The 23,942-nt window shown below is 34.0% G+C and overlaps 1 protein-coding gene across 2 annotated transcripts in view; it reads right to left on the reverse strand.

The window, feature by feature from the left end:
* Nucleotides 1–21,864, reverse strand: part of LOC132734760 (rhophilin-1-like) — a 43,491-nt gene extending 21,627 nt beyond the window's left edge. Inside the window, exons 1-9 of one of the 2 annotated variants that reach the window (XM_060721607.1) lie at nucleotides 21,660–21,864; nucleotides 10,104–10,219; nucleotides 9,048–9,176; nucleotides 8,361–8,433; nucleotides 7,897–7,923; nucleotides 7,756–7,806; nucleotides 7,083–7,207; nucleotides 5,744–5,852; nucleotides 689–838 (exon numbers count right to left, since the gene is read on the reverse strand). In XM_060721607.1, coding sequence (XP_060577590.1) covers nucleotides 689–838; nucleotides 5,744–5,852; nucleotides 7,083–7,207; nucleotides 7,756–7,806; nucleotides 7,897–7,923; nucleotides 8,361–8,433; nucleotides 9,048–9,176; nucleotides 10,104–10,219; nucleotides 21,660–21,728 — 849 coding nt within the window. In that variant the 5' untranslated portion in view covers nucleotides 21,729–21,864. Of the gene's footprint in view, nucleotides 1–688; nucleotides 839–5,743; nucleotides 5,853–7,082; nucleotides 7,208–7,755; nucleotides 7,834–7,896; nucleotides 7,924–8,360; nucleotides 8,434–9,047; nucleotides 9,177–10,103; nucleotides 10,220–21,659 lie in introns of both variants that reach the window. The other variant, XM_060721606.1, reaches the window with a different exon arrangement.
* Between the last annotated feature and the right edge of the window lie 2,078 nt (nucleotides 21,865–23,942).

A 23,942-nucleotide genomic window follows, 5' to 3' on the forward strand; every position in this document is an offset into this window, starting at 1 on the left:
CATAATTTATTTCAATACACACCAGTCAAGATAAAGACAGTAAGAGCGAAGTGTAAAATTGTGAAACAAATCAAATCAAATTCATTTAACATGCTTCAATTTATTCTCCAGTACATAGGCAGATATTAATAAGAAAACTAATAAATGTAGGATAACAGTCTTTGACGCCCCCTTCCTAAAAAAAATAATATTTTTTTGAGTTTCAAGATAGTTAAAGAGTTATTAGAATGAAAAATACATCAATTTGTTATCTGTAAACTGTCCTTTTTCCCTACTGCAAAATAAAAATTCCTGCAATATTCTGCGCAACTACCATAAAAACAAAATAATAAATTTGTCAAACTCTTTGAACAGTTTTTCACAATCACTGGTCTTAATTAACGATATTAAATGTATAGTGAATCATTTGTTTTCCACCATTATGACTTGTTAAAACCCATTATGACTTGGTATTATCAAAAAAGGATAAATGCATGATCAAATCAAAAATTAAATAAAAACATGTGCCAAAAATCAATCAATTAAAGTGTAGTTTTTATTTTGAGGAATATAGGACAGTTATATGCACAGCTGGAATTGTTTAACCCACACTGCAACCATCCTGCCAACATTCACAAATTTAATAACAAATTTCTGTCAGAAAACCCATTAGAAATTCAGATAAATTTAAAGTATAAAGTGTTCCTACCATCATAAGTTGGACTAGCATCGTGAGAGTCTGTGGTTGCATGTCCATGGAAGGGGCATGACTGAAGTGGTTGTGAAGGTAGCGAAAAGCCCCACCTGCTAACTCAAAATACTTGATTGCCCGACTCAATCCATCTTTCGTTAATCTATCCTGTTAAAACAATCAAAAAAAAATATTACTTATGACTTACAATAACTTATTTGATTTGAAGAAGTGAAAACTTATTGTTCTTGTTGACTAATGAAACTTTTTTCCCTCTTATTCCCCATTATATTCATTCCTGTAACAACTTGTACTGCCACTATCCTGACACAAATATCCCTGCTTGTCACTTTTCATATTAACATTAAAATAATGCTCTGGACAAATCAAATACGAAAAATTACAAAGGACAAATAAATAAAAGAACCGCAAGAGTTGTTAACGCTCATCTGGTAAAAATTCTAAAATAAAAAGGAGTATAATTCTAAAAATATTGCTTTTATAATTATGCCCCTTGTTTAACAACTGCATAATGTCATGATAAGCAAGTAATCCATTTTATGTTGATGCCTTTTATAATGTATGTGTAATGGACCACATTAAAGTTTTTGCATGGCCTCAACGCCAGAACATTGACCATAATAGGTTGATTTTACTTTGAAACAGATGTTATTCTTAAAACAAAATCAAACCTGAAAAATAATAAAGGGCAATGACTCTAAAATTAAATTTTAAATTTCTCATCAATAAGATCACTACTTCTAGTTTCAAGTTGACATCGCCAATACTTTTTTAAGTTATGTGCAAAACAAAATTTAAGTTTGCAAAATTACAAATCAAAAACTATGCCAAACAAGAACGTGTTTGTTAAACACAAATGCCCCCGGCTCAGATTCTTGTCAGTAGCAATACTTCAAAAAATGTTTACCCATTCACTCAGTTATGGACAGAAAAATCGCCAAAAAATTGTAAACACAAGTTTTACTGCTTGACAAAGTCATGGCATTTTGTAATTGTGAAAAATATAAGTTGCCAAGTCATTGCTCTGACTTGTGAAGTTGAAAAATATTCAACTTCATGCAAGTTATCTTCCTACCAAATATGAAATACATCTGTCATTAAATAAAGGCTGTATAGGCAAAAGTGTAAAAATCTATTTTGAGCACTGGTGACCTTGACCAAACTGACCCCTAACTCTATCCAAAAGAAGAATACCATGTAATTTATCTTCCTACCAAATATGAAATACATCTGTCAATAAATAAGGCTGTATGGGCAAAAGTGTAAAAAATTTATTTTTAGCACTTCTGACCTTGACCCCAACTGACCCCTTACTCCATCCAAAGGAAGAATACCAAGTTACTTCCTACCAAATATGAAATACAACTATCAATAAATAAAAGCTGTATGGGCAAAAGTGTAAAAATCTATTTTGAGCACATGTGACCTTGACCCACTGATCCCTACCCCAATCAAAAGGATGAATACCATGCAAATTATCTTCCTACCAAATATCTGTCACTTAATAAAGGCTGTATGAGCAAATGTGTAAAAATCTATTTTTAGCACTGGTGACCTTGACCCAACTGACCACTAACTCCATCAAAGTTTATGTTTCTATCAATTATAAATAACAGAATAAGGTCAATACACCTGTAAAAATGTAAAAATCTATTTTTAACATTGGTGACCTTGAAATTGGTGACATTGACCTTGACCCAAATGACCCCATACTACACCCAAAGAAGGAGGTGTTTGTACTAAACTAAAACATCAACTAAACAAGAGGGCCATGATGGCCCTGAGGTCGCTCACCTGTATATAGGCCCCCCACCCCCGGGCCAATTTTTACCCAAGGGCTTTTATTTGTTTATTTGAACAGACTTGGTAGACACCCATAAGAAGATGTTTCATGCTAAACATCTAAGTTCTAGCTCATTGGCTTTTTTAAAAGAAGATTTTTAAAGTTTTTACTATACACATCTAGTTTAAAACAATGTCACCCCTGGGGCAGGGCCAGTTTTGACCCCCGGGCGTTTATTTTAACAAACTTTGTAGATATTTACTTAAAGATGTTTCATGCTTAATATCTAAACTCTAGCTATTTGGGTTTTTCCAAAGAAGATTTTTAAGTTTTTGCTATACACATATAGGGAAAATCAATGACCCCCCCCCCCGGGCGGGGCCAGTTATGACCCCTGGGCTTTTATTTGAGCAAACTTGGTAGACACCCATTAGAACATGTTTCATGCTAAATATCCTAGCTCTAGCTCTTTGAGTTCTTTAAAAGAAGATTTTTTAAGTTTTTACTATATGCATAAAGGGGAAAATCAATGACCCCCTGGGGCGGGGCCAGTTTTGACCCCAGAGCTTTTATTTGAACAAACTTGGTAGACACTCATTAGAAGATGTTTCATGCTAAATATCTTAGCTCTAGCTCTTTGGGTTCTTTAAAAGAAGATTTTTTAAGTTTTTACTATATGCATATAGGGAAAATCTATGACCCCCTGGGGCAGGGTCAATTTTGACCCCAGGGCTTTTATTTGAACAAACTTGGTAGACACCCATTAGAACATGTTTCATGCTAAATATCCTAGCTCTAGCTCTTTGAGTTCTTTAAAAGAAGATTTTTTAAGTTTTTACTATATGCATAAAGGGGAAAATCAATGACCCCCTGGGGCGGGGCCAGTTTTGACCCCAGGGCTTTTATTTGAACAAACTTGGTAGACACTCATTAGAAGATGTTTCATGCTAAATATCTTAGCTCTAGCTCTTTGGGTTCTTTAAAAGAAGATTTTTTAAGTTTTTACTATATGCATATAGGGAAAATCTATGACCCCCTGGGGCAGGGTCAATTTTGACCCCAGGGCTTTTATTTGAACAAACTTGGTAGACATTCACTAGAAGATGTTTCATGCCAAATATCTAAGCTCTAGCTCTTATGGTTCTTTAAAAGAAGATTTTTTAAGTTTTTACTATATGCATATAGGGAAAATCAATGACCCCCTGGGGCTGGGCCAATTTTGACCCCAGGGCTTTAATTTGAACAAACTTGGTAGACACTCACTAGAAGATGTTTCATGCTTAATATCTTAGCTCTAGCTCTTTGGGTTCTTTAAAAGAAGATTTTTTAAGTTTTTACTATATGCATATAGGGAAAATCAATGACCCCCTGGGTCGGGGCCAATTTTGACCCCAGGGCTTTTATTTGAACAAACTTCGTAGACATTCACTAGAAGATGTTTCATGCCAAATATCTAAGCTCTAGCTCTTACGGTTCTTTAAAAGAAGATTTTTTAAGTTTTTACTATATGCATATAGGGAAAATCAATGACCCCCTGGGGCGGGGCCAATTTTGACCCCAGGGCTTTTATTTGAACAAACTTGGTAGACACTCACTAGAAGATGTTTCATGCCAAATATCTAAGCTCTAGCTCTTATGGTTTTTTAAAAGAAGATATTTAAAGTTTTTTCTTTTGGTTGCCATGGCAACCAGAGTTCTGCATGGAATTAAATTCTTTGAACAATTTTTAAAGGTGACCACCAAAGGAACATTCCTGTGAAGTTTGGATGAAATTGGCTCAGTGGTTTATGAGGAGATGTCATTTAAAGCAAAAGTTTACGGACGGACGGACGACGGACGGACGACGGACGGACGGACGCCGGACGAAAAGCGATCACAAAAGCTCACCCTGTCACTTTGTGACAGGTGAGCTAAAAATAAAGGCTGTATGAGCAAAAAGGTTTATATTTATTTTTTAAACGAGTGACCTTGACCTTGACCCTAGAGACCGCTTACCCCCAAAAAAAATAGAGGACCATCAAAGGTATCCACCTACTAAATATGAAAGATATCAGTAAAGAAATTAAGCAATTAGGAGAAATTTAAGATAAATCCAACTTGCCGAAATAGGTTAACCAGACAAGGCCCTATTTTCAAAGTGAAAAAAGGGAAATAACTGGGAAATATGGATGACACAGTTATATAACTTGGCAATATCATGTGCTTTGTATTGATAAGTCGGTGTGGAAATTATTAAGCCATTAGTATAGATAGAACTTAAGATATTTCTAACTTGCCGTTTTAGGTTAACCATTTTTCATTTTCTAAGTGCTGAAAAGGGCAATAACTTGGTAAATATGAAAACCAGAGTTATGAAACTTGCCCAGATCATGTACTTTGTATTGATTAGTAAGTGTGTAAACTTAGAAGCCATTGGTACAGGTAGAACTTAAGAAAAATCCAACTTGCCGTTCTAGGTTAACCTCGTACGGACAGACGGACAGATGGACGGACGGTTCAATTACTATATGCCCGGGGGCATAAAAAGAGTTATGGTTCTTGACACTGAATGAGATCTATCCACATTTTTAAGTTGATACCATAAACACTGTAGTCTCTGGACAAAAATTAACTTTTTTTTAGTTTTTTAGTTATGTCATCAACAAACTACCCTGGCAGCTGGACAAGCCCATTCAGTATTCCTCCATTACAAGTCTGTTATTGATATGGTACAAAAATAGCTGATAAATAATACAGATCATACAAAAAATTACAGTTCATGCATCAGAGTATCATTGTAGTTTTTAAAAAAAAATGTATGTAGCTAAACCTTAGATTTCAGACAAAAATATACATTCTAACACGACCCGCATTTTTCCCTATTGAACATAGAAGAACCGAAAGTGTGTGTTATTATGCTATAAAATCACTGTTTGACGTTCTATATTTAGACATGTGACGTAATCATTATACACGTGACGTAACCACTAAAAATGTGACGCGCTGACAATAAGTACGGAAACAAATCAGGCGCAATTAAGCTAATTATAATGTACGGCAGCATTTATTTGTTGATGTCGTGTTAGAATCGAAATAATATATCCAAATCGGTGATTTTATTGCTTGATAACATCACTGTTTGTCGTTCGGATGCGCATCATTATATCACTCGGGCTACGCCCTCGTGATATAATTCCCTGCATCCGAACTCCAAACAGTGATGTTATTGAGCAATAAAATCACAGTTTGGGATATATTATTTCTTAAACATCATGTGAACACATGCTCACCTGTTTACAAGCAATTTGTGTATATAGTGCCCCAATGTTAAACATCACACATCCCTTCTCAAATGTCAAAGTTTTCTGAATGTTTGGAACCCCAGTTAGTGAATCATACCTGAAATAAGATACATGTCATGACTTAAAGGATAAAAAGCTATATGTTATGGAATATTTTTTATAAAATTTATAAATAGTAAAATAAAGTTTATATTATCTTATGATAAATTCTTTAAAATGAAGTGAAGTGTGTCTCCATTATTTAACACAAATGACAGTCTGCGAAATAACTTTTTTAGATCATGGGCCATTTGGGCTTTCAACCCAGGCAGAAGTAAAGGCCGGGACAGAATATGACAAGCCAAAAACATTTATTATGCAAAATAAAGACAACAGTTTATTTTATGTTTTATTCACATTATTAAGGTTCAATTTATTCAAGGAAAATCAGTCAGCCACCTTTCAATAAAATTCTCATTTTCGGTTCTTATATATACTCAACATTACTTGTCAATGTACTGCTTTCCACTTTATTTATTTAAAATATGAAAACAAATATCAACAAAGGGAGCATTGCATTCAATGAACATATCCCCTAATTAAAACAACCAATCAACGGTTTCGCTTCAGATGTTTAAATTAGCCGATTCATGTTTGTTGTTCACAAATCTAAATGGGTCAATCTAAAAATAAATGTATTCTTCAACAGAAATTTATCATAACTTCTTCTTTAACCCGCGAACATTTATGATTATACTTGAGCATTGTCTGTATATTTACACTAACCAATAGCTGTAGATGATTATATAGATTATGCATGAATGATTGACATACATGCATTACGCAAATCTTATTGAAAGTGCATATAGGAATACTGATGAAGTACTACACAATTATTTCGGAAAAGTATTGAAACTAAATTTATATGAAAACACATTCTGAATTCAAAGGCCAGTTGGGCTTACAATCATTGGATTTTTGCAGGCCAGAATTGGATAAGATTTTACCAGCCTCGGGCATAGGGCCCTTGCCTTATTTCGCAGACTGCACATGAATATTGTACATAAACATAATAAAATGTTCCAAACAAAACAATATTAAGCTGCTATTTTAAGCAGGATTTTCACCATTTAAGCAGTGATTTCATGCATGCACAATTTGCTTTTGAGAAAGGAAAATAACACATTTCTGTCATACAGATAGTTTGGAAATAATCTGTGTCAAAAATAAAGCAAAGTCATGGAAACTACAGACAGCAGATATATAGCTTTATACTCTTTTGAAAGGAAAAGAAAACTTTTTTCTTTCCAAGGAACATGTCTTAATGAGTGATCTAATTCATATTTACCAATGAAACATTATAGGTATCCTTCTGTCAGCAGGGAAAAATCTCTTCTCTAGAAAATATAGCTGATTGTAATACTCCATCAGTAACTCTACACCCGAGTCATTTCTCTGTGGTGTCCGCAATGCCTATAAAAACCCATTAATTCTATATCTCTGCTTTAATTTGTTAGTGTCAGGTATAAGAAATAATGATTTCTGTTCAAATCAAGTCTTAAGGCCTTCTCAGAAGATCAAAAGAGTATATCTATTTTAATATTTTAATTAGAATGAGCAATCTTCATAATGTGCAGTAATTTTACTTGGCAAATCATAATCAAGTCATAATCTCTCTTTATCAAGTTAATAACAAAAGAAACAAGAACTGTCAGAAAAACAGTATGCTCAACTATTCTCAGATACATGCAGTAAAACAAGAGCTGGGATAATGTAGAATTTTCAAAGATAAAAAAGGGCCATAATTCTATCAAAATCCATGTCACCTATATGGGCCTTACATTGTGACCTCCCATTATACTCTCAAATAAGTGTGTGAATTTTCAACCAATTCCTTTAAAAAGTTTTAAGTGTGACAGCGACGCTGACACCTGGGTAACCGGAGTGAGTACAATGGCTCTCCCTATTCTTTGAAAAGTTGAGCTAAAAAAGATAAAAATGTTATAACTAATGTACTTTACCAGTCTCAATTCGTGCAGATCTTGTATCTCAGTGTCGTAATTATCAGCAACCTCACTGTAATGTTCTAGAATAAAATCCTGAAATATAACAGCAACCTCACTTTAATGTTCTAGAATAAAATCCTGAAATATAACAGCAACCTCACTATAATGTTCTAGAATAAAATCCTGAAATATAACAGCAACCTCACTATAATGTTCTAGAATAAAATCCTGAAATATAACAGCAACCTCACTGTAATGTTCTAGAATAAAATCTTGAAATATAACAGCAACCTCACTGTACAGTAATGTTCTAGAATAAATCCTGAAATATAAACTAACTGTAGTCTTATAAAGCATGCAAAAATGAATTACTGAAATACAAATGGAATATGTAGCCTGATGAAGTGTTCAATAATAAAATCCTGAAATATGACGGGGCACTGGATGTAGTTCTAGAATAAAATCCTGAAAAACACACTGAGTATATAAAATTGAAGTTGTGTTCTGATTTTAAACAAGTTTTTTAGAATCATTTTAAAAAGAGATTGTTAAATGTACAAAAATGTGCCAGGAATTTTTACATGAGCTGTACATTGTACATATATCTAAAATAAGATTACCTTTATTGCAATTTTGTAATCAATATCTTTTGTTTCCTTCAGTCCCAGTGGAATCATAGGTACAACAGTAGAACTAAAATAAAAATAAAGAAGAAAACACTATAAACTTATATAAATTAAATGTTAAACAACTTTTTTTCAGTGACAGTTATCTGAACATATTGAATAAAAATCTGTTCTACCAAATATAAAACCAGACACATGGAGACTTTTAACTTTAACATTAGTTTTTTGAAACAAGAAATCCTTTTTTTGGAAATGAAATCACATGAAATTGAATAATCAATGTACAACATATATCCAAAGTTTGTAGCAGGATTCATTCATCAAGTGTGAAAGTTAATAGAATAAAGTTTATTGAAACAGAAACAAATTTAAAATTGAATACAGTAATGCAAATACATATGAGCCGTGTCACGACAAAACCAACATAATGGCTTTGCGACCAGCATGGATCCAGACCAGCCTGCGCATCCGCGCAGTCTGATCAGGATCCATGCTGTTCGCTTACAAACCCTATTACAAGTAGAGAAACTGATAGCGAACAGCATGGATCCTGATCAGACTGCGCGGATGCGCAGGCTGGTCTGGATCCATGCTGGTCGCAAACGCATAACGTTGGTTTTGTCATGACGCGGCTCATATAACTAAATATATATGATGATAAGAAGAGGAATGGGGGCTTACTTGTCATGTTGGTATATATTTACAGAACTATTTAGATCTGACACTTCTTCTTTCAACAGCTGTATGTTAGAATTAAAGAACAATAACTCCACTGATACAAGCTCTTTTAATCTCTTGTTATCTGTTGCTCTGTATAAATGTTAAAACAACAAACATAAGAAATCAGAAACAGAAAATTAAAACATCGTGTTTTTGTCCTGAAAGTTTTTATGAATAACCCTTAGAAGCAAAGGAATTTGCATGGTTCGACCTTTTTATATACTTTGGGACCTTTCTAGAAATAAACTGAAATTGAAACTTCTCTGCTGTTTCATAACTTCTGTTACTTTCTCTAAAGGCCCATTAAGCCTTAAAAAGTGCTCTTATTTCTTTTTCTCATTTTTGAGAATTATTTTTGGTGTCCTGTTACAGTTTCGGTTCCAAACTATTCCTCACTTAACTAAAAGTTGAGCCATATTTTGTGCTTTAGCAATTAGTACACTTATAGTAACTCAGTATACTACATTTTTTATGAATGTCATAATAACACTTTGTTTACATTTTGCTACCTTTATAACTAATTACTTTAAAGTTAAATTTTAAAAGTGATAAGCATCTCACAAGTTTCAAATCTTATAAAATACATAATTGGCTTCCCACTGAATAAAAACAAAAGTATTTATATGTGGCAAATTGTGCCTTTAATATAAATAATGACAAGACTTTGTTACAAATATCAAGTATATTAAGTTAGGCTTTTAAGCCATAAAAGCACATTCGAAGTTCACAACTTTCAAGCTTTAACGGAGACCCTATAAGAAACTGTGTATAACTTCTGAGCAATGTCTGAGTTTATACTCTTTAGCAATTAGATTAATTCTCTACTTCTTGGCACATCCATTTACTATGGCATTTAGTATTATGACCTCTGCAAAACTATAATCGACAAGTCAATTTTAATAGTGCTAGAAAGTGCATGAAACAAATTATGATTTAAAAAAGATTTAACTGATCTAAAACTGTGGCAAAATACTCTAAAATATGTTTGAATAAGCTTAGCCATTCATAAATACTGACCTGAAGAGATTTTCTGCTCCATTTCGCATTCGTAACTCTCTGTTAATTTCATCATTCAGCTTGGAACGTTTTTTCTGCAATTTCCCTCTGGCTGTTGACAGGAGAGGGTCACACCCCTAACAATAAATAAAAACGTACATAAATATTGGATCTTAGGAGGGAATACAAAATCTCATTGGGGACCCAACTTTATGGCTCAATAATATCTATGATCAGGGGATCTAAACCCCACACAAGGTGAGCAGCTCTGGTAAAATAAATTCAATCATCCTTCAAACACTGGCATCAAAGTAGAAGGTAACATACTTCATCAACTGAAATCTGAAAATATAGCCATAATCTTTAAGAAGGGTGATAAGTTAAACCTAGCTAACTATAGGCCAATTACCCTGATATGTGTACTCAGTTAAACTCTTGAACACATTGTTGCCTCATCAATCATAAAGCACTTTCATTCTATACCATTTCTGACTCCAACATAAATACTATTAAAAAATATCCTGTTTGACTTAACTTATTATGTTAGTAAATGACCTTCTCATACCTGTCTATTGCAAGATACTACTAGACCTCATCCTCTTAAACTCTAGAGAAGCTTTTGATAAGGTCAGCTATATAATAAACTATATAGATAATGTATAACTATGGCATAAGAGGTCAAACACTTAAATAGGTCAAAGCTCTCTAATCCTGGGGAGTACTTTTGGAGTTCCCCAGGGATTGGTGCTTGGACCCCTTCAGGGGCTTCTCTTTTTTGCATCCAGTGACCTCCCACAGGACAACCGACATTCAATCAAAAGTTCTCCTATTTGCTGATCATATTGCTATAAACCTTAACACTAGGTCAGCAATCAGAAACTCTTAAAAAAAAACTTAAATACCATAGAAAAATAGCAGTCAGATTTGGATTTGCAGTTCAACCCATACAATTTACAAATGTCAAGTAATCCACCTTAAGAAGATACCCACCATACTAACTAATTATTCTCTTCATAGACCTTATTTCTTTAAGGCTTTTGATATACATGTAGTTGACCGGTTTGTTAATGTCAAGAATATTTTGATTACTTGTTCGGTTGTCCCCGATATTCCTTTGGTTATATTATCCTATCATTTATCAGAATTATTTGAGTAAGCAATCACATGAGCCAGTTGTACAGTATGCAATGTGAAGTGCTGCATTGTGGAATTGGTTTAAGATTTCTTACATTTTGCTTTGACTTCAATAGAGATTGATGCTATTCATGAGATTGAGATATGATGGAAAATCTGTACACAGTTTAGAAGATAAGCACAAAGTACCCTATGTAATACAACCAGTATTATGATAGAGATAAATTGCAAATGTCTGGATGACAAGATAACTTGTTTCATTAATTGTTGCCGCGAAGCATTTTTTTGACTTAAATATAATCATTGAGGTGTTCTGTGTGAAAACGGAAGCAGTGAAATTAACTGTAAATGAAAAACAAAATGACATCTTTAAAAAGGAAAATGCAAAATAAAAATGAAAGATTATTTTAACTGACTTCCCCGTTCTATGCCAGAGTTCCAGATAATTTTATGACACTGGGGGTAATTACCCCCACTTTTCAGAATGTGGGGGTTAATCTAAATATATCATAAATCTACAGAGTAAGATTAAAGGACTTATTCTTTTTTTAATGCACCATCCTTTTATTACACACCATTCTCATAACTCAGTTTATTACATGTACATGTATCTTTCTTTTTACATACATTTCAAAACTATGTACTTTTTTTCTAAGTCACTTAGTCTGGTCCATTTAATCTCTACAAGTCTAAAATTGCATTCAACTGATTTAGTGGTATTTCAAGCGAACAGAATAAAAAAGATGTCCCACACCTTTGTAAAAAATAATTTGATTCTTTGAAAATATCTTTAGCAATTAAGGGGAAAATATAAAATAAATATCTTTTATACATTCCCTGAAAGACCATTTAAAATTTATCAGATTTTCAGCATGAATTTCACTTCAGTTGAAAGGCCTTTCATGTGCATATTCTTAGATTTACATACTTTACATTGTTTACATCAATAATCGGTGACAATGACATAACCAATGCAGATAACCACCTGTCAATTGCCGATTTCTGTCACAGGGACCCAGCACAGTGTTGGGATTGTGTAAAAAAAGTAATTCTAGAAAAAAATATATACTGTATATATAATATATAGTCTATATATTATATATACAGTATATATTTTTTTCTAGAATTACTTTTTTTACACTATCCCAACACTGTGCTGGGTCCCTGTGACTTCTGTATGTTTACGGTGCCTCCATTCATGTATATTACGATTCACATTTACTTGTGTCCTTTTCATTTTAAATACACTACGGTTCACAATAGTTTCGCCGGCAACCTAGTTGTGTTGGAAAAAAATGTCAATTTAGCTCTACTTTTTTCGGCCTTGAAGCAAACATGACCTACGTGTGTATTAACCCATTACTTCATGAGCATTTTGTGAAAAATGGCTGTTTTCATTGAAAAGTCTCTCGTTACAAGTTCAAATTGCTATAATACTATAAAAACTGCTTCAACACTAATCAAACTTGGCACAAATGTTGACTGGACCATTGCACTTGCAACAACATGCTCAGGCTTAAATTTTCTTTACCATGGCAATTTTGGGGGGGCATCTCAAAATTTCCAAAAAACACTTTTTTGCGTTAATTTTTTTCCCTCAAAAATTTATTCAAAATGCTGCCTTTTCAAAGGTTGAGTGAGTCAAAAGCTTTCAGCGTTGGTTAACTTTCCCTTTTGATCAAATTGGGTCATTTAACCCTTACAAATCCAAAATTTTTTTTGGGGATGAGGGGGGCTCGCCCCCCCTTTAAAAACCCCCAAAGAAGGGGAATCCCCTTCTGAAAACCCCCATGTACTTTTTTGGGTTTGGGGGGGGCGCCGAAAAAAAGGACTTTTTTTTTAAAAACATTTTCAAAAAAAAACCCGTGTTTGGGGCCTAAAAAGGGATTTTTTCATCTTTTTAACACAAAAAGGGGGGGGTGAAAAAGGCGTTAAAAGGCGTGTATATGAAGTAATGGGTTAACTGAAAATGATGAAAATACTTGAAATTACCCTAAATCGCGTTTTTTTTCATGTTTAAACATGGCCTGTCATATAAATTTGAAGAAAAATTGTTGTTTTGTAGATTTTTTTATTTTTTCTTTAACCCTTACTTCATGAGCATTTTGTAAAAATGGCTGTTTTCATTGAAAAGTCTCCCGTTACAAGTTCAAATTGCTATAATACTATAAAAAACTGCTTCAACACTAATCAAACTTGGCACAAATGTTGACTGGACCATTGCACTTGCAACAACATGCTCAGGCTTAAATTTTCTGTTACCATGGCAACGAGGGGACATCTCAAAATTGCCAAAAATCACTATTTTGCGTTGATTTTTTTCCGATCAAAATTGATTTCAAAGTGCTGCACTTTCTCAATGGATTGAGATAGAGTCAAATGCTTTTCAGCGTTGGTTACACGTTACCTTATGATCAATCTGGGTCATTTACAGCCTCTCACAAGTCCAAAATTTTCTTGGCGATGAGGGGGACTGGGCCGCCCCCTTCAAACACCCCCCAAACAGAAGGGGCACATCCCCCTTCTGGCAAACCCCCTGATGTATCTTTTGGTTGGGGGGCCGCGCCGAAAAAGAGGGTCACTTTTTTTAACAACAATTCTCAAACAAAAACAAGTGTTTGGGGCCTGAATAAGGCATTTTTTCATCATTTGAGACAACAAAAAGGGGGGGGGGGGGAAAAAGGCGTTAAAAGGCGTGTATATGAAGTAATGGGTTAACTGAAAATGATGAAAATACAGTCGAGACTGTCATATGTGACTTTCCAAGGGATCTTGAGAAAAAGGTCACATATGACAGGGAGTCTCTTAATACAGACTCATAGAAAATTAAAATTTAAATACCATCTATCTGTCTATATATCATTGTAACTTAACATATATACTGTATAACTGTGTGAAGGAATAATATCTAACCAATTGCAAATACACATAGGTACTTAAAATATTTGATGTAAATAAAATAAGAATCCCTGTAAAGCAAATATAATAGTATGTATATCATATAAAATTTAATTTTATTTTTTGTATTAGTTTAATATTGAATCATTATGGTACAAAATAAACTTGAATTTGATGCATTCAAATCCTTAAAATAAATATCATACTTTTCAAAACATATCCATATTAGTCTGGTAACCAGACTAATCCTGGTATCAACATTTTTCCGTATTATCCATGCAGCCATAGAAAGGTAAAATAAAAACAAGATTGCATTTGAGAAAAATGCTATGCCACCGCATGGTTCAAATTTCATAGCTGTGCATCAACCTTCAGACAAAAATATGTTGTTTTTTTCCACTATATGTACATAATGAAAATCAATGACCCCCGGGGCGGAATCAATTTTGACCCCAGGGCTATAATTTGAACAATCTTGCTAGAGGTTAACTACACAATGTTTCATGCAAAATATCTTAACTCTATCCTTTGTAAATTTAGAGAAGATGATCTTTTAAGTTTTAACTATATACATATAAGATAAACCTATGGCTCCCAGGGGCGGGGCTAATTTTGACACAAGAGGCAAAATTTGAACAACTTTGGTAGAGTACTTTAGATGATTCATTTAACAAATATTAAAGCTCTAAGCCTTGTACCTTCAGACAATAAGATTTTTTTATCTTTTACTATGTGTATAAAAATTATAATTGAAATCAATGACCCCCCCATGGCGGGGGCAAATGCTGACCCAGGGCTATAATTTTTAACAATCTGCTAGAGGTTTACAACACAATGTTTCATGCAAGATATCTAACCTCTAGCATTTGTCAAATTGCTAGAATTTTTTTTTTAAAGTTTTTACTATAAACATATAAGGAAAACCAATGACCCCCTGGGGCGGGCCGATTTTGACCCAGGGCTATTAATTTGAAACAATCTGGGTAGAGGTCTACCAGACAATGCCTTATGCAAAATATCTAAGCTCTAGAAACCTTTTGGTCTTTACAAGAAGTGTGTTTTAAGTTTTTTACTATATGTACATATAACGAAATCAATGACCCCGGGGCAGGGCCCGATTTTGACCCAAGGCTATAATTTGAACAATCTTGGTAAGGGTTACCAGATGATGCCCTTATGCAAAATATCTAAGCTCTAGGCCTTTTAAGGTTTTACAAAGGTATTTAAAGTTTTTACTAAATGTACATATAGTGAAAATCCAATGCACCCCGGGGCGGGGCGCAATTTTGACCCCAGGGCTATTAATTTGAACAATCTTGTTAGAGGTCAACCAGACAATGCCTTTATGCAAAATATCTAAGCTCTAGGCCTTTTGGGTCCTTTACAAGAAAGATTTTTTTAAATTTATTCTTATAATTCCTTTTTTGGTTGCCATGGCAACCAGATTTCTGCATGGAATGAAATTCCTTTGAACAAACTTTGGAAGCCCTTCACCCAAGGAACAAATCCTGCAAGTTTGGTTGAAATTGGGACTCAGTAGTTTTTCACAAGAAGTTCACTATATAATCTATATAACACACACACACACACACAAACCACACACCACACAGGTGAATCGCTATATGCCACCGCGGCATCGCAGATTTGCGGTGGCATAAAAATCTGCCTAAAAAAATCTTCCGTTGGCACTCCATAATTTTTTCAAAACACAAGTCTTAATCCAGTTTACTCAGTTCATTTCTGTTCATTTCACCTGTGACCTCAATTTGTTAACACACATCGATTGCATCAGACGCTACGGACACTCCAGACGCTACGTCACTTGACCACCTGCATATATACATGTTAATCAGAAGGTGTGTAGAGTTTGATTGAAAAGAGTCTGACTACTGGATTATATTGGACTTAATTATTTTGTCTCTCTGGGTGTTAAAAACAAGTATTATTTAAAAAAAGGTGGTGAAAGTCGTTTAAAAATCAGACAAAGCAATGCATAGGGACCAGATAATTAGGGTCGCTTGTCACATATGACAGGGAGTCGTTTAATTCAGACCATTTATATAGGAAAATACGTTGGGAGGACTGAACCAAGGTCGGATAAGACAGGGAGTCGTTGAAATCAGGGGGTCGCTAAGGCAGTCTCGACTGTACTTGAAATTACCCTAAATCGCGTTTTTTCATGTTTAAACATGGCCTGTCATATAAATTTGAAGAAAAATTGTTTGTTTTGTATGATTTTTTTATTTTTTTCAATTAACCCATTACTTCATGAGCATTTTGTGAAAAATATGGCTGTTTTTCATTGAAAAGTCTCCCGTTACAAGTTCAAATTGCTATAATACTATAAAAACTGCTTCAACACTAATCAAACTTGGCACAAATGTTGACTGGACCATTGACACTTGCAAACAACATGCTCAGGCTTAAATTTTTGTTACCAATGGCAATGAGGGGACATCTCAAAATTGCCAAAAAATCACTATTTTGCGTTGATTTTTCTTCCATCAAAATTGATTTCAAAAGTGGCTGCACTTTCTCAATGGATTGAGATAGAGTCAAATGCTTTTCAGCGTTGGTTACACGTTACCTTATTTATGATCAATCTGGGTCATTTACAACAGCCTCTCACAAGTGCCAAAATTTTTCTTGGCGATGAGGGGGACTCCGCCCCCCTTCAAACACCCCAAACAGAAGGGGGCACATCCCCTTCTGGGCAACCCCCTGATGTATCTTTTGGTTGGGGCCGCGCCGAAAAAGAGGTCACTTTTTTTTAAACAACATTTCTCAAACAAACAAGTGTTTGGGGCCTGAATAAGGCATTTTTTTCATCATTTGAGACAACAAAAAAGGGGGCGGGTAGAAAAAGCGTTAAAAAAGGCGTGTATATGAAGTAATGGGTTATACTGAAAATGATGAAAATACTTTGAAATTACCCTAAATCGCGTTTTTTCCATGTTTAAAACATGGCCTGTCATATAAATTTGAAGAAAAAAATTGTTGTTTTGTAGATTTTTTTATTTTTTTCATTAAACCCCATTAAGAATTCAATGAGCATTTTGAAAAATGTTACCTTATAGATAGCTATAAAAACTGCTAATCAACCTTGGCCACAAAACTGGACCGAGGGGACATTGCTCAAAATTGGCAGCGAGGGGACAAAAATCACTATTTTGCGTTGATTTTTTCCATCAAAATTGATTTCAAAAGTGCTGCACTTTCTCAATGGATTGAGATAGAGTCAAATGCTTTTCAGCGTTGGTTACACGTTACCTTATGATCAATCTGGGGTCATTTACAGCCTCTCACAAGTCCAAAATTTTTCTTGGCGATGAGGGGGACTCCGCCCCCATTCAAACCCCCCAAACAGAAGGGGGCACATCCCCCTTCTGGCAACCCCCTGATGTATCTTTTGGTTGGGGGGCCGCGCCGAAAAAGAGGTCACTTTTTTTAACAACATTTCTCAAACAAAAACAAGTGTTTGGGGCCTGAATAAGGCATTTTTTCATCATTTGAGACAACAAAAAGGGGGGGGGGTGAAAAAGGCGTTAAAAGGCGTGTATATGAAGTAATGGGTTAATAAACGCTTGCAATTATAAAGTAATAGAACAATATATTTAAATAAGCGCCTACGCAATTAAAATGTAATTAGACTGGTTTACAGGAAGAACTGTGTCCAAAGGACACGGATGCCCCCACTGTGCAGATGTGCTCGTAAACAAGAGCATGCATATCTGTATGTAAGATTTTTATGTGGAACTTTTTATTCTGCAGTTGCAAAGGAATTTAGGAGTCCTGTATATTATAAATGTTGTCGATTCATTTCAAAATAAGATATTTTATACAAGGGCTGTCAAATAGACATCATGCTTGAATACTCTTAGTGCTTAATGAAAAAATTAACAAAGGGCCATAATTCTGTTAAATTATCTACACGTTCAGGTCGTTCATCCCTGGAAGTTTAAAGCAAAATCTGCCATCCGGTTTAAGAGGATTTGCCTTACAAAATTTCAACTCAATCAAACCCGGGTCCTCAGGAGTGACATCCAGTCAGTGTTTTTTTTCTTTATATAACTACTACCCTAAAACGGTACAGTTCCCAATAGAAAATAGACAGTAAAATTCCCAATTTCCAATGTTTAAATTCCCAAAATGGCTGTTCAAAATAACCACAAGGCCAATTAATTTCTCTGAAATCATTTAAATCCAACATATTCATATAAATCACCACTCAATAGTTCTCCCTGGACAGTGGAAGCTGTTAGCTATCTATATTCATGATGACTTATCTTATTTCTAGCTGAAAAAATGCTTAAAAAAATTCCAAATTTAAGTCAAAATAACGCATTTTTTTCCCAATCAGTCTGGTACCGGCACCATTCCCAAAGTAGAGGAAAAAAACACTGGCAGTGGTCTAACCAACTGAGCTATCACGCCCACCTAGTGTAGTTGTCATAAAATTTTTTTTCTTTTTTGGGGCCCGTATAAAATTACCAATGGAAGATTATATGCATTGGGGCCATTGGAAAGGCACAAAAAAAACCCGTTTGCAATACCCCGTAAAAAATTAGGTATATTAAAGGGAAATTTTTTAGTTTTTCTTTTTTTTAAAGGGGAGCTTAAGATAAAAGCTAGTAAAAATCTGATACTGTATGATGTTTTAACCCAAACAAAATTTTTGGAAAATTTCAAAATAAAGATAAAACCCAAAGGAAATTTTGATTGGAAAAAGGATCGAGTGGCTCCTTGTTTTTTAAAGGAAACCATTTATTTTGGGAAAAACAATTAAACAGGGTTAAAAAGGGAACAGGGGATTAAAAAACCGAATGGCAGTTTTAAAAAAGGAAAAAAGTGAAAAATGGTTTGAGTTAAATTTTGGGGGAAGTGGCTAGCCGTACAGGCCCGTACGGCTAGCCAAAAGTTCTAGCCGTACGCGAGTCACGTACCACTAGCCAGGACTCACTGTATTGTCTAGCCATACGGCACTTTTCAAACTTATATAGAAGTCGAACATGCATATGTTATTTTGTGCCTCATAATTATGATTTGTTGTTTTATTTGTATGAAAGGTGAATTTTTGTTCATTAAGCACATGGATCGAATAAATAATGATCGGAGTGGAATATAAAATTAAAAGAACATTGAAAAAAAAAACTTTTGAAAAGCAAAAATTATTGTATAATTTTCAAATACAGTAAATAAATATCGAACATAAAAGCACAATCAAGTAATAAGCCAGGGTTTTTTTCCAGTATTTTGGGAACATGACCCATACCCTTGAGATTGGGAATTTTAGCGGCATTTTGCCCAAAATTGGGGGAAAAAAACCACAACATTTTCAAGTTTCCTGAGGCAATATATTCCTTTTCTAATATTATAGGATTTAGTTCACAAAAGTAGGTCTCTGATTTTCAAATTTTTGAACTGTGTTATTGTATGGTGTTTTGACTTTACACCTCCTGGATGTTTCACCCCTGGATGTTTTCACCCTCAAAACCCTGGTGTTTTCATCACCACTTTTTTAAATTTGATAAATATATGAAATAAATACCATTATGGGTTAATATTATATATAATATAACACATACTTGCAAACAATTACATTCATGAAGAAGATTTTTTTGACATAAATATAGTGAAATTTCCCTGGGAAAATAATTATAAATATGAGTTCTGAAAGAATTATCAGCTATAAGTCTACATGTATATATTATTTCATCTTTTTTGTTATCCAAAAATTAAATACCATAAAAATATTGATTAAATAAAATATGTTTTTATATAACAGATAAGAACAATTAGAAGTGTGAAACAATTTTGAATAAAGCATTATAAACACAGGTTTATTAATTACTAAATTAGCACCTTTAGAAGTGTGTAACTAATAGTTCTTATTAGTTTTTATAAAATAGGAAATAAAATTATATGATGAAAATAACAGTGTTGATTTTAATGTTATGTTATTGTATTGTGCATACATTGTAGATATAGTAATTGACTCTGAATAAAATTTAGTAAATCTTATCATTTTGTTTTTATCTGTTTTTCATACATTGATACATATTTGGTAAATTTTATTTGAACAAGAATGTTATTTTTAAATAAAATTTCTTAATTATAAATTTCAAAAAACAAATATTCTCTCAATGTCTATCATGCAAATTTATATGATAATGAGTTATCTGTCATCTGTAGCTGAAAAAAAACTCGCACAATTTGCAACAATACCAAACTTTTGCACCACTATAAAACAACAATGCATACTTCAACTCGTATTTGTTGGAACTTAATAACATTTGATCATTGACAGGGACAATTGTATCTGATTTAAACTCGTCGCTAGAACTTTTAAAACCCCAAGAAGGAACATCATTGTGGTAACTCACGGTCACGGTTGAAGGATTTCTCATTAGTACTGCCGTTACCGTTTCAGAAGTACAAATCTTTTCCGAGAGAGTCGCTTGCGTAAACATTAAATCATTTTTTCTGTTTTTATCAGTGCTTTTTTAACGTGTGAAACATTTTGATTTACTTTCACTTTCGAAGGTCGTCGGTATCGTAAGACGCTCGATGAACTTATACTAAGAAATCAAGCGTCTACTTAACACGTGGGTTGTTTAGACGCCGGCTATTTGCTTAATTTTACGTTCCCCCAAAGATCGATTTTTAAAATTTTTTTTTTTAAGTTTTCGATTGGGAATTTTTGTATCAAAATTGGGAAAAAAACATACTATTTTCAATTGGGAATATGACCGAATAACGGCTATAAAATCGGCCAAAAAAAACCCCGGTAAGCCTTAATTAAAGCCTACCCAGGGACTGACAATAGAATTTTAAAATGCATTTCACGGGACATGCAAACTTTCCTTAATGATGGACAAACTCTATACCGTCGGTAATTGACGCAATTATCAGAGCCCAACAACAATTTTTTATTTTAAAGGTGTCAAAAATTAAACTTAATGAAACAAAAACGGATTATCATCAAAATTTTTGTAAACTTTTTAAATTGATGTTATTTAACTGCGACCAAATGCTATTTTTTCTAAACGTCTTGAGATGACAAAGATCGATATTCGTACTTTTTTTACTGTAGCCAACAAGGCGATTAATCCCTTAAAAGTTAACATACGAAGACAATTGCTGTTTCTTGGTTAAAATCCTCTCTTAAAGTCATAAAATAACATATGCATTTTCGACTTCCATCTAATTTTGAAAAGTGCCGTACGGCTAGCCGATACAGTGTGTCCTTGCTAGTCATACGTGACTCACGTACTGCTAGAACTTTTGGCTAGCCATACGGGCCCGTACGGCTAGCGACTTCCTACATGTAATTGTGCAGACAAAAGTGTGCAGTTTTAAGTGTATTGAAAACATAAAATGTGTAGCCGCCGATGGCTTTTAATTATAATGTACTATAATTTCTGTCAAAGCACTTGCTTTGTGACTTTGCCTTGTTCATATTATACTGAAATTATAATTTTAACTCCTGAAGTAACTGAGTAATGCAAGAAAATTGCCTGTCCGAAAACTATATCATTTAATCACCTTTCTGTGTGACGTGACAGTGTCCTTTTCGGAAGAATTGACATTCTCTCCTTCAGTATCAGTACTCATTTTTTGAAATCGATTGTTACATATCTTGTGCTCGACATTTACGTTAAAAAGTCTTGAAAAAGTCAAAAAAAATTTGTTTTGACATTTTGACGGTGTTGACGTTAATTATTTACTTCCTGTTTTCTGTACTTTCCCCCGTGTTTTACCGTACCATTTCGGACATGGCTCTTTTTTTTTGACTCGGCCTAGTCAAATTTCGTACAGTATGTTTGTTCTAAAGTAAATTAACTAGCCACACTTGACTCTTAACTATTGATTCCACTATCATTGAAGAATAAAATTCTGTCTTCAACTTAAAAAAATCAACACTATCAAAGTCAAATAAGACCCAAAATTTATTATGTTAGTTGTTGTATTTTTTTCTCATTCTGTTGAGACACTTTAAAGAATAATATGATGGCAAGAAGCCTTTTCTGTGTAAATGAAAACAAAGCAGAACCACATTGTCCGTTTATCAGGTCTGTTCATCAGCTGCTTGTTACTTCACAGATTATTCATGTAGATCTTTTTAAAAGATGGCGGTGGTGTTGGTGGATAACCCCTCGAATCACGGTAGTAAGCCACAGTGAATTTACAAGAGCACAGTTCATTCATCGTTCCTTGGAAGACTGTCAAGCAATTGGTCAGAAATAACTGCCTTATCTTCTCAGGGAACTGGTAACTTCTGTAGACATACCAAATCAGAGGTAAAGTGCATATGAATGTAAAAAGAATTCCATGATCAATCACAACGAAAGTGACTGCACCGCCCGGGAATCGAACTCGGGTAGCCGGATTCATATTTCAATGCTGTACCTATTGATCTAATTATAGATTTGAAATAAGGGAAGTATACTACTGCATTAGTACAACCCTTGTGTACATAGTGAGTGTCCTTAAAATTGTACACCATGTGCACACCATGTGCACTCCTTGTGCACCATACAGGTGTCACTTCATTGGTTTAATGGATAATACTATAGCAAATGACCGTGGTTAAGACATGCATCTTTGATTTTTTTTTACTTTTGTAATATATCTTACAGGGGCGTAACTGAGCTATTTTGAAATGTACTCCTTAACTAGCGGGGTTCGGGGGCATGCTCCCCCGAGAAAAGTTTTGGAAAGGAGAAGCGATATCCTGGCATTTCGTGACTATCTAGAGGCTATATTGACAACATATTGGTGATGATTTCAAACTCTTTTTATTAATTTTAACATAATTATTATGTAAAATGAACAAGTACGTATTTATACCATAAAACTTTTCTTATATTTATAATTGATATTTTTACAGCACAAATTTGTTATTTTGCAACATTCGAACTGATGTTATAGCAACAAACCTCCCGTATTCAATAAATTTTAAAGTAAAAATAAACAAACAAACAAACAGAAACAAACACTAGTTGCCAACTTGCCCTTTTTAAACATTTATGAGACCTAGACAAGACATACGCCCAGTGTCTATAGTACGTATTTCTGACGTTTTAGTCAGTTGTTTCCGAGAACTGACATGACCACTAAAAGGGTCAAACAATGCCTCACGTTTGGGTACAGAGCCTTGCTTCCTTCAGTAAAGCCGGGGCTGCTGGAATTTACGTTAGTCCAGCACACTACGCCACAGCTAACAGTGAGATTCTCGGACAAACATGGGTTTATTCTGAAGACTTTATGACACGCTATTATAACATAAAATATTAAAACAGATTCATGATGTATATTTAATACAAAACACATACATTTAATCCTTGTGCTTGGCCAGTATTTATCCAAATACTACTACCGGGCTCGGGCACCAACCACCGTTACTCGGGAATCTGCAGACGTTATAACATGGAAAATCGTGCGTTAACCGTATAATATAGCATAAAACTGGCTATTTCCCCCTGTTATACGGCGTATAGACATCGCTAATATATCAAAAAGTAAACGCAAAGATATTTTAAAATTTCCTTTCAGAAATGTCACTAAATTAATTAAAATTCGTTACGTATAACATACATGTAGATTATGTTGAGTTAACCATTAAACTCACGTGAATACATTAAAGGATTCATTTAAGATATTTTGTGATAAAGTAAATTCTTTAGTAGATATGTGACTTTAATAATGATATAACTGCACATGGAACTTGCTTGATGGCTCATCGCAATGTTTTGCTGACCACAAAGAATAATTATCTCACCAACTTATTCAAGAATCTTTCAAATAAATGCATACAATTGAGATGGA

The sequence above is a fragment of the Ruditapes philippinarum genome, unplaced genomic scaffold (genome assembly GCF_026571515.1).
Source record: "Ruditapes philippinarum isolate M1 unplaced genomic scaffold, ASM2657151v2 ctg3287_1_1_1_1, whole genome shotgun sequence".
Classification (NCBI taxonomy): domain Eukaryota; kingdom Metazoa; phylum Mollusca; class Bivalvia; order Venerida; family Veneridae; genus Ruditapes; species Ruditapes philippinarum.